Source organism: Cebus imitator, unplaced genomic scaffold (genome assembly GCF_001604975.1).
Source record: "Cebus imitator isolate Cc_AM_T3 unplaced genomic scaffold, Cebus_imitator-1.0 Scaffold18, whole genome shotgun sequence".
Lineage (NCBI taxonomy): Eukaryota > Metazoa > Chordata > Mammalia > Primates > Cebidae > Cebus > Cebus imitator.
Window position 1 is genome coordinate 14,216,615 of NW_016107333.1, and position 12,082 is coordinate 14,228,696.

The 12,082-nt window shown below is 38.6% G+C and overlaps 1 protein-coding gene across 1 annotated transcript in view; it reads left to right on the top strand.

The window, feature by feature from the left end:
- The window catches only part of CFAP54 (cilia and flagella associated protein 54), a 361,147-nt gene that overhangs the window by 39,418 nt on the left and 309,647 nt on the right, over nucleotides 1-12,082 (top strand). The window contains exons 10-14 of the mRNA XM_017511466.2: nucleotides 5,373-5,554; nucleotides 5,642-5,807; nucleotides 7,034-7,119; nucleotides 10,409-10,543; nucleotides 11,609-11,759. Of these exons, the coding sequence (XP_017366955.1) occupies nucleotides 5,373-5,554; nucleotides 5,642-5,807; nucleotides 7,034-7,119; nucleotides 10,409-10,543; nucleotides 11,609-11,759 (720 nt within the window). The remainder of the gene's footprint in view (nucleotides 1-5,372; nucleotides 5,555-5,641; nucleotides 5,808-7,033; nucleotides 7,120-10,408; nucleotides 10,544-11,608; nucleotides 11,760-12,082) is intronic.

Genomic DNA, 12,082 nt, shown 5'->3' on the forward strand with positions numbered 1-12,082 from the left:
AAAACTTATTGACTTGGAAGCTAAGATCATTGATTTTTAGAATTTGTTATTCTTTGCATTAAATGCATATTAGGACATTTATTCTAAATCAGCTTTAGCTATGTACCTGAAGTTTTGATATATCATATCTTCATTACTGTTTAAGAATATTTTCTAACTTGCAGTATGATTTATTCTTTGATATATAAGTTCTGCATAAAAATACGGGGGATTTTCTAATTATCTTTTGGTTACTGATTTTTATGTTCATTATACTATGGACAGAGAGGATATTCTGTATTATTTGGAACTGTGATCATTTGTTAAGGTAGGCTTTATGGCCTGGCAAATAACCAGCTTTGGTAAATAGTCTGTATGTACTTGAAAGACTGTATTTTTTGTTGTTGTTAGGTGCGTTGCTTTATGTATATGTTGATTAAGTTAGTAAATCATATGGTTAGATTTTCTCTATCCCTACTGATAGTGTTTGTCTTTTTGTTTTATAAATTTCTCAGAGAGATGTGTTAAAAATCTGCTGTGCATTTCTGCTGGTGTGGAATTGCAAGAGCATGGGATATTCCTATTTTGCTTTATCAGATACTGTTTTACAAAGTGTTTTTTTTTTTTTTCAATTTGCACACCCATTAACATTTTATGAGGGTTCCATTACTCCAAATTCTCTCTGACACTTAGTATTGTCTGTCTTTCTCATTTTGTCCATTTTGATGTGAATTCAATGATGTTGCATTATAAAATTAAATTTCTCTGATGACTAATAAAGTTAAAAATCTTTTCATACATGTTTTTCACCATTGGATATCCTATTTTGTGAGGTGCCTCTTTTAACTTTTTGTCGTTTTCTTCTGTACATTTGTAGGAATTCTTTGTATATTCTTGATATAAATCCTTTATTGAATACATTTATTGCAAATATCTTTTCTTACTTGGCAGCTTGCCTTTTCATTCTCTTAATGATATCTATTTGGGAACAGAAATTCTTAATTTTAATGTTCAATTTTTCAGTGTATCCTATATAGTTGATCCTTTGTGTGTCATGATAAAGAAGTCTCAGCTACCCCAATGTGGTAAATATATTTTCATATGTTTCCTTCATAAGTTTTATTGTTTTACCCCTCACATGAGGCCTGTAATTAGAAATTAGATCTTTTTTGTTGATATGAGGTAGAGATCAAGATTTATTTACTTTTTTTGGTATATTCAGTTGACACAGCACCGTTTATTGAAGATAACTTCCTTTCATTGGCTGCAGTATCCCTTAGTAATAAATTAGGTGGCTGTATCTGTGTTGTCTGTTTTTTCACTCAGCATAATTCTCTTGAGATGTATTCAGGTTGTGTGTATTAGTCACTTGGCCAGGTGCAGTGGCTCACACCTGTAACCCTAGCCCTCTGGGAGGCCAAGGTGGGCAGATTCGTTGAGCCCAGGAATTCAAGACCAGCTTGGCTAACATGGCGAAGCTTTGTCTTTACTAAAAATACAAATATTAGCCTGGTGTGATGGCGCATGTCTGTAGTCCCAGCTACTTGGGAGGCTGAGGCAGGAGAATCATTTGAACCCAGGAGTCGGAGATTGCAGTGAGTGGAGACTCACTCCAGCCTGCACTCCACTGCACTCCAGCCTGAGCCGCAGAACAAGACTCTGTCTCAAAAAAAATGTTCATTTGTTAACTGCTGAGTAGTATTTTATGGTATGAATAAACTAGTTTGTTTAACTACTTACCCTTTGAAGGACATTTGAATTGTTTCCAGTTTTTGGCTGTTAGAAATGAAGCTGCTATGAACAGTTGAGTACAAGTTATTTATTTGTTTATTGAAGCGTACAGCACCTGGTATTCCCAGGTGGTCTCCCATCCAAGTACTAAGCAGGCCTGACCCTGCTTAGCTTCTGAGATCAGACGAGATGGGGCACGTTCAGAGAATACAAGTTTTTAATGTGAAAGGATTTTTTGTTTTAATGAATATAAGGAAAGAAATTTAAAAGTAACATGAAAAATGGATCAAAGAAAGATATAAGACCTCAAAGTATCTGCTGGATTACTAAACCCACCCCTAGATCCAGTATAATAAAATGTAAGAATGTCATAAGAAAGAGAAAATTGTAAAAGATACATCTACAATACAACAAGATTTAAACTGACATTAGATGTCTCAACAGAAACGCTATTTTCATTTCTCTGGAATAAAACGCTCAACAGTGCAATTGCTGGATCGGATATATGATAAGTTTGTATTTAGTTTTGTGAGAAACAGTCATACTATTCTCCAGGGTGACTATACTATCTTTCCACCAGCCATGTGTGAATGATGCAGTTTTTGAACATCCTTGACAGAATTTGGTGTATCATTACTCTCTTATTTTAGCCATTCTGATAGGTATATAGTAACATCCCACTGTGACTTTAATTTGCATTTCCCTAATGGCTAAAGATGTTAAATAGTTTTTCATGTGTTTATTTGCTATCTATATACTCTCTTTTTCTCTAGTGTCTTTTGTTCATTTACTAATTGGATTGTTAATTATTTCTCTTGAGCTTTCAGAGCTCTTTTTATGTTCTGAATACAAGTCCTGGTCATTGCTTTTTAAGACAGAAAATACCTTTATTAAGATTTTTTTCTCCTCATCATTACTTCCCATTTTTCATTGCTTCTTTCTAAATTCATTTCTTTTTGCTCAAATGCAAACTAAGAATTTTGAAGTAGTTCGACTGGATATAATAGTTTATTTACAAGTTTCTTTAAGATTTTGATGCTATTTCTTCATAGTCTTGTATAAACAGTGTTTCTGTTGAGAAGTCTAATGTCATTTTAAATCTTGTTGTTTTGTAGATATATCTTTTACAATTTTCTCTTTCTTATGACATTCTTACATTTTATTATACTGGATCTAGGGGTGGGTTTAGTAATCCAGCAGATACTTTGAGGTCTTATATCTTTCTTTGATTTTTTTCATGTTATTTTTAAATTTCTTTCCTTATATTCACTATTTTAAAAAAAAATCCTTCAAGGCATTGAAGATGCCATTAGACAGATGTTAACAGGATAGATGTTCATCCTCCATGTCTTATTTATTTTATTCTTTTCATGTCTGTATTCCTTTCTGTTGCCCTCTGGGAAGCTTCCTCTATCTGATTTTTCAGGTCACGAATTTGATCTTTGATTCTCTCTGTTCTGCTCTTCTGTTCATCTATTTAATTATTTGTTTCAACAATGATATACTTTTTTTGTTTGTTTGAGACAGAGTTTCGCTGTGTTGCCCAGGCTGGAGTGTAGTGGCACGATCTTGTCTCACTGCAGCCTCCACCTCCTGGGTTCAAGTGATTCTCCTGCCTCAGCCTCCTGAGTAGCTGGAATTACAGGCGTGCACCATCACTGTGGGCTAATATTTTGTATTTTTAGTAGAGATAGGGTTCCACCATGTTGTCCAGGCTGGTCTCAAACTCCTGACCTCAGGTGATCTGCCTGTCTTGGCCTCCCAAAGTGCTGGGATTACAGGTGTGAGCCATTACACCCAGCTGTCGACAATGATATACTTAATACTTTGAATTCACTTGGTTCTTTTTCACAGCAATTGTTCTTGTCTCATGTTTCTAATATCCTCTTTTATTTCTGAGAGAACACTTTCACTTACGTTCTTGTTCATGCTGCTCCGTTTTCCTGCTTCTTGTGGCAAAGGATGCTTCATTTGTGTTTTTTCTTTCAAGGTGTTTTTGCTTTCAATTTTCTTTTCCCGTGAGCTTTTCTTCTTGGAACAATCAGCTGACTTGGCTACAGTGTCCACTGGGGTGGAGGGAGGAAAGCCTAGAGTTAACTCCTGTGCCTCTAGGTGAGTTTCGTGTATGTGTGCACATGTGGGTGCCTGTGTGTGTGAATGCTCATCTCAATGCAGGGAACCGCCGGTGCCACAGTTTGGGCTCTTCTGTTGCCAAGAAAAATACAATCTTTTAGATAAGAATTTCCTTGACTTCCCTCACCCAAACCCCTAAATTTACCCTCATGCATATCTGTCTTTTCCCACCATTTCTCATTTAAATGGAGGGGAAGTTTCTCTTTGCATCTTTAAGCCTAATTCCTCCAAGTGTCCAAGTGGTCCCTTTATATTGTGTCCTTTATATATATTTTTTGAGACAGGGTTTTGTTCTGTCGCCCAGGCTGGAGTGCAGTGGTGTGATCATGGCTCACTGCAGCCTAGACCTCCTTAGCTCTAGTGATCCTCCCACCTCAGCCTCCTGAGTAGCTCTGACTATAGGCATGTGCCACCACACGTGGCTAATTTTTGTATTTTTTGCAGAGTCGAGGTTTCTCCGTGTTGCCCAGGCTGGTCTCAAACTCTTGGGCTCAAGGGATTCACCTGCCTTGGCCTCCCAAAGTGCTGGGATTACAGATGTAAGCCACCGTGACTGGGCCTCCATGTTCTCTTTCATCTTCCTATAGGTCTTCTTCTTGGTACAGTCAGATTTATTGAAGGAATTGTCTGTTTTCACTGTTCCTAAGTATTTTATTTCTACGTATACATCAGGCAGTCCCTAGCACTCTATGGAGAATGTCATGGACTACCTTATTGCTCAATCCCAGGGTCACTTCTAGTTGCTTTTCCCCCTCCCCTTCCTCCTCCCCCTTCTTCCTTCCTCCTTTCTCCCTCTTTCCTCCCTCCTGCCCTTCCTCCCCCTCCCTCCCTCTCTCTCTTTTTCTTTTTCTCTCTTTTCTTTTCTTTTCTTTCTTTTCTTTTCTTTCTTTTCTTCTCGGGGTCTTGCTATGTGCTGGACTCAAACTCCTGAGCTCAAATTATCCTCCTGCCTCAGCCTACGGAGTAACAGGGACTATAGGTGCATGCTGATAAGCCTGGCTAGTCCTTTCCTTCTTTACTTTCCGTAGTGTATGTTACTGTCGACTACTACTTTCTCTCTAACCACTCACCTTGGCAGCCTTTACTCCCTCTGCGCTTCTCTTAAATGATGGTGTTCCTTATTCTGTGCGAGGTAACTATACATGGCCCGTGGCTGAATCTACTATTTACTGTGGATAAATAATGATGACTCTAAAAGGTATATCCCCATTTTAGATCTCTTTCCCAAGTTTCCAATCGATATCTAGGAACTATTGCTCATTCTCTGTGTTTGAGATTCCATTATCTTTCCCCTGAGTATCCTTCCCTAACTGTCCTCCTTCCCCAGATCTGTGTTGGAGCCCTTCCTATTTGTCCCCAAAGCACCACCCTGTATTTGCCCACTAAGATTTCTTGTTTACCCCACTAGAGCATAAACGCTATAAAAGCAGGGATTGTGTTTTCCTGTTTCCTGAAAGTGTCTACAGTGAATATTTAATAAATATTTATTTGAACAAATGTTACTCAAAACTCTCCTCTTCCTTTTCTAGTGTCAAATACTGGTGCAGATGGAATGCTTGATTTTCCGAAAACATCTCTTCTGGAACTTGTGATAGAAAGAAAAGATGTTATTTCTGTGGATGCTGCTGTGAAGTTTACAAAATTAGCTTTTACTTATGAGGAGTGGAGTTTATTTGAATCTTCTGCTGCACATCTTATTTATTTTCTCCAGGTACTATATGCAAAATCATCCTCCTGGTTTTGTTATGTTTAAATGACATTGAATTACTTGTCAACATGTGGGATATTCTTCTCCAAGAGGCAGGATGATCCAGAGTCAAAGAAAGCAGAGAAGGATTTAACTCTTCTGATTGCAATGGAACCACTAATCAACATAAAGAGAAACAAAGGTTTGATCTTTCCTTTGGAAAACTATAGAGAAGGAGAGGCAGCTCAAATTTATTTAAAAAAAATTGCTGTTCAGGGTGAGTATTTGTTCAAAAAATTAAGATAGTTTCATGAAATATGCTCTTTATAGATGAGGCGAGAGAAAGAACATTGAAGGCAGAGGGAGCAAGAGGTACCAGGCCCTGAGACAGGAGTGTGCTTGGTGGTTGCAGGAATGGCATGGGGGCATGTGTGACCGAGTGTGGGAGGTGACAAGGTTAAAGAAGTAGCTGAGCGCTAGGTGATGTGGTTCCTGAGCTTTGTAAGGATGCTAGATTATATTCTGAGTGACAGTTTTGAGTAGGAGAATGAGGTTCTACCTACCTGCTGGCTTAGTGGGATAAGACGGTGGCCAGTAAGGCAGTGAATCAGAGGACAGAGTCATCAGTTCATGTTAGAAAGGAAAGCTTTGGTAATCTCCTCTGTCTTCCCAGCATGCAGTGTTTGCTGTTCTAGGACTTTTCAAATTCTAAAAGTTACTCTGTGTAATTGAAAATCTGCAGTGTCTACTTTTTCATCAATGGGAACTATTTAATTCCAGGTTTTTAATGTTTTTCCATGTTCTTAAGGCATTGCATGGCTTATCAGTTGCAGTAAGTAATTTGTACCACGTAATGATATATACGTCTTCTAGTGATTTCTGAATCAATATTTTTATTTTCATTCAACTACCATATTTTATATGCATTTTAATATTATAAGCCTCAGTTTCTTTTTGGACATAACATACAAATATGGTTTATGGTAATAATAGTCTATTTTAATTGAATTAGAGCCATTAAGATTAGTTTTCTTTTCTTTTTTTTTTTTTTTTTGAGATACAGTCTTGCTCTTTGCCCAGGTTGGAGTGCAGTAGCACAGTCTTGGCTAACCACACCTCTGCCTCTTGGGTTCAAGTGACTCTCCTGCCTCGGCCTCCCAAGTAGATGGGATTACAGTAGTCTGCCACCATGCCCAACTAGTTTCTTTTGTATTTTTAGTAGAGATGTGGTTTTAACCATGTTAGCTAGGCTCGTCTCGAACTCCTAACTTCAAGTGATCTGCCCACCTCGGCCTCCCAAAGTGCTGGGATTACAGGCATGAGCCACTGTGTCCAGCCAAGATTAGTTTTCATAAAGAAGTATTTATTTAATCTGTCTTATTGACGTGATATTTGCCCACCTATAATTTATGTCATTTTTGTGGCATATTTGTGTTTCTGTGCTTTTTCTATTTGAAATTTTCTGATTTCTTTGTTTCATTTTCTGCTGCTTTATGAATTTAGATACTTATTTGAAGATTTGTGGATATTCAGAGGATATTTTCCATTTGGCAGCAACCTTGTGTTTCTGTGTCTGCACCAGTCCTCAGGTGAAATAGCTACTTTAAATATTTTTTATTAGTGTGAACAAGGCCAGATTTAAAATATCACAGGAATTACACCTTGCTAAAATGTTATTTTGTTTAATCATTGGAATATAGGATTAAGTTAGATTCTGACTTGTAATTTTTTAAAAAAATTATTGTTGTCATTTTGAGTGTCTGGTTTTTTTTGGGAAATTCTAATATTTCTAATAATGAAGGAAATGAGGCAGTGGTTTTCAAAAAGAGTTAATATGTTTAATGACATACTGCTCTCAGTCCATGAGTACAAAGTCTTGTTATTATTGGAAGTCACTTTGCATACAATGGCCAGAATTTAGAAATGGCCTATATGAAGGTGAAACTATTATAGTATAGCAATGGTTATTAAACAAATTCCAGGGATCCTCAGAAACCCAACTTTGTCATCTTCTTTTTTCTTTTCTTGCTCCGCTGGCCAGGCTGGAGTGCAGTGGTATGATCTTGGCTCACTGCAACCTCTGCCTCCTGGGTTCAAGTGATTCTCCTGCCTCAGCATCCTGAGTAGCTGGGATTGCAGGTGCCTGCCACCATGCCTGGCTGATTTTTGTATTTTTAGTAGAGATGGGGTTTCACCATGTTGATCAGGCTGGCCTTGAACTCCTGACCTTGTGGTCCACCCACCTCAGCCTCCCAAAGTATTGGGATTACAGGCGTGAGCCACTGTGCCTGGCCTGTTTTTTAAAAAATTATTTTGTTTTTAATTTTAATTTTAAGTCCCAGGGTACATGTGCGTGACCCACAGGTTTGTTACAAAGGGCAACGTGTGCCATGGTGGTTTGCTGTACCTCCTACTTATAAGTGAGAACATGCGGTGTTTGGTTCTGTTCCTGCTGTGTTAGTTTGCTGAGGATAATGGAGAAGCCCAACTTTGAGTAGTAGCTCCCTAATCTGTTTTTGTTAGTTTTGTATATAACATTGGGTTTCTGATGGAATTTCATTTGAAAATTTGGTTATGTTGTTATTTTTAAAAAGCATGTAAACCACAATTAGAGAGCGCTATGTTAACTTTTGCCCAGGTAAGTGAAACACAGTAAGCGACTTGAGAAGTTCTGCTTTATACGATTTTTGATTTCCTCTGGTTTGTCAGAATAAGTTATGACCTGTGACAGGTATTTAATTTTTGACATAAAGGTGTTTGGCAGTAAATAAATTATTATAGTGGGAGAGCTAAACCAAAACATAGCAATCAAGGCTTAAGAAGATCGGGAACTTTCTTTTATCTGTTTTTTCTTTTTTTTGAGACAGAGTCTCACTCTGTCACCCACACTGGAGTGCAGTGGTGGGATCTCAGCTCACCCCAACCTCTTTCGCCCAGTTTTAAGCAATTCTTCTGCCTCAGCCTTCCGAGTAGCTGGGATTACAGGTGTGTGCCATCATACCCGGCTAGTTTTTGTATTTTTTAATAGAGACGGAATTTCATCATGTTGGACAGGCTGGTCTCAAAATCCTGACCTCAGGTGATCCACCCCCCTCAGCCACCCAAAGTGCTGGGATTACAGGTGTGTGAGCCACCGTGCCTGGCCCTCATTTATCTGTTTTTCTAAAATAATGTATGTCTTTGTTCAATTTAATTCATTAAACATTTATTGATCTCTGTTGTATTCCCAAACATTGTAGGAAGGTGCCACATATGCAAATTAGGTCTTAGAGCCGTCTCAGAAAGCTCCAGGTTTGGTATATTTTAATAATAAACTCATTATTTTTCTAGTTTAGCTGTAATGAGTAATAATTTTCTTTTGCAAAGAGGCAAGTAGCTTGAATAAGAGAAGATATACTCATTCTGGCTCATCAAATGATACCCAGTGTGAGGTTCTGTTCAGCTTTTCCCCTTTCCTTCGTGTCTCTACCCTTTCCCAATTCCTCATTGCCTCTCTAGTTACTAGTTCATCTCCCCCTACTCCAGTTCCTTGTTATTATTATTATTATTGAGACAGAGTCTTGCTCTCTTGTCAAGATTGGAGTACAGTGGTATAATTTCAAGCTCACCACAACCTCTGCCCTCCAGGTTCAAAGGATCCTTGTGCCTCAGCCTCCCAAGTAGCTGGGACCACCTCAGCTAACACCACCACGTGCCACTATGCCTAGCTAATTTTTTTTTGAGACGAAGTTTCACTCTTGTTACCCAGGCTGGAGTGTAATGGTGCGACCTCGGCTCACTGCAACCTCCACCTCCTGGGTTCAAGCAATTCTGCCTCAGCCTCCCGAGTAGCTGGGTCTACAGGCATGCGCCACCATGCCCAGCTAATTTTTGTATTTTTAGTAGAGACGAGGTTTCATCTTGTTGACTAGGATGGTCTTGATCTCTTGAACTCGTGATCCACCCACTTCACTCTCGCAAAGTGCTGGGGTTATAGGCATTAGCCACCACGCCTGGCCTAATTTTTATATTTTTAGTAGAGTTGGTGGTTTGCCATGTTGGCCAGGCTGGTCTTGAACTCCTGACCTGAGGTGATCCACCCACCTCGGCCTCCCAAAGTGTTGAGATTACAGGCTTGAGGCACCGTGTCTGTCCAATTCCTTATTATTTTAATGAAATAATTTTACAAAGAGAAAAGTATATGTAAATTTTATGGTCGGGTGGGAGTAATTGGTTTGCAATCTTCCCTAAAAATGTTTGAGACTCTTCTTTTTAGAGAGGCAGAAGAGCATAGAACCTTCATTAAGAACAAGGTATCTAGGCTGTACACGGTGGCTCACGCTGCAATCCCAGCACTTTGGGAGGTCGAGTTGGGTGGATCACTTGAGGCCAGGAGTTCGAGACCACCCTGGCCAACAAGGTGAAACCCTGTCTCTACTAAAAATACAAGAATGAGCTGGGAATGGTGGCACGCCTGTAGCCCTAGCTACTTGGGAAGCTAAGGCATGAGAATCGCTTGAACCTGCTGGGATGCAGAGGTTACAGTGAGCCAAGATCATGAGCTGAGATTGTGCCACTGCACTCCAGCTAGTGAGGCCCTGCTTCAAGGAAAAAAAAAAAAAAGAGTGAGGACTCTGGAGCTAGACTACTTAGGTTTGAGTCTCTCCCATCTGCCACTCTTTAGTCATTTCATGTTGGGGAAAATCAATCTCCTTGGGTTTCAGTTTGCTCATCTGTAAAATGGGGAGGGTCATACTAGGACTCCTCTCATAGGATCATTATGAAGATTCAATGTGTTAGTCTTTGTAAAGCTCTTAGAGTGTTGCTCAGCACACAGTGAATGTTATATACTTGTATTTTATTGTTCTCACTCATTTACCTTCTCACTTTTGTTTTTAGGATGTTCAGCCTGATAAGGAAATCGTTGTGGACACAATAATGTTCCTATGGCAGAAATGCAAATTAGGAATTCAGCGGCTCAATATATCCAGAAATGACTATGCAAAATTCACCCAGAAAATCAGTACTAACAAAGTATTCCTTTTGCATTTCCTTTCACATGCTCTTTGCTATTGCTAATTCAAGTTGCCATACACATTTAAAATCCAAATTTTCCTATTTTTCACCTGGTTAATGACTTTCATTGCATATATATATATATATATATATATGATATTCTTTCTAGTGCTGAGTGACCCTTTCTTTTAATGTGTGCTTCCTGCACTCCTGTTCTAATTTTGTTTGCTGTGAAGAGTGAAGAGGTATTTCAGGGTTTTCTGTTTATTTATTTTTTGGCAGGGTCTTGCCCTGTCCTGGGTGTGGTGGCGTGATCTTGGCCCTTCCTCCCTCCCTCCCTCCTTTCCTTCCTTTTTTCTTTTGTTTTTGAGCTAGAGACTCGCTCTTTCACCCAGGCTGGAGTGCAGAGGTGCAATCCTGGCTCACTGCAATCTCTGCCTCCCGGGTTGAAGCGATTCCCCTGCTTCAGCCTTCAGAGTAGCTGGGATTACAGGTGTGCACCACCATGCCAGCTATTTTTTTGTATTTTTAATAGAGATGGGGTTTCACTATGTTGGCCAGGCTTAGTCTCGAACTCCTGACCTCAAGGGATCCACCTGCTTCGGCCTTTCAAAGTGCTGGGATTACAGGCGTGAGTCACCACACCCGGCCATGAAAGACAATTTAAGGCATCTAATGTGGACCCTGAAACACCTGCCTCCCCCTCACTCATAAGGAGGATGTTGATAGTAATCATAGCAGCTGCTTTGAAGGGACAGTGAGAACTTGGAGGTTACAGATACTATTCACTGGTATGTACAAATAACTGATCATAAGTTTGCCATAATGGCTATAGATGTTAAGCCATTATTCTACTTAAATGAATCTACCTTATGAATTTATAGGAGCTGATTAATATTTCAAAAGGATTACTGAGTTTTATATTATTTATAATTAAGACATTAATAAGGAGGGGTACCTGTGTAACATTTCTATATGATTAGAAGATGGTTATTTCAAGGAAGTACACATTTTGAAAAATGTTACACTTTCTATAGTTTCATATACTTTTAATTGATTTTGCTCTGTATTTTCTCATTTTAGTGGATTTATCTTCTGTGGCAGTTAAATGAAGTAATTCACTGCTCTAAAATGGAAGACATTGACATTGTGGTAGTGGCAGAAGTCACATTACGGTTAAGTGAAATATTGGAATCTTTAGGAAGCCCAGGAAGAAAATTTAAAAAATCTCTAGGTAAAATGTTGGCTGAAAAAGTGTATACATATATAAGTATAAATATATAGGTATAATTTCAAATACGGGATAACTTCTAATGGAAACTAGGCACTTCAATATTATGCTTCATCGAGGATTTATAATTAGAGATAGATAATATAATTATAATAATATAGTTTCATTAAGTAGATGTTAAGAAAAGAAGGTTTCATGCTCTATGATTCAATGAAGGATAAAACCCTTTGTGTCTTTTCATATTCCTTTTCTTTGTTCCTAATTACCACCTACTCCCCTTTCTTTCTTTCTTTTTCCCCTTTCTCTCCTCTTTTTTTTTTTTTTTT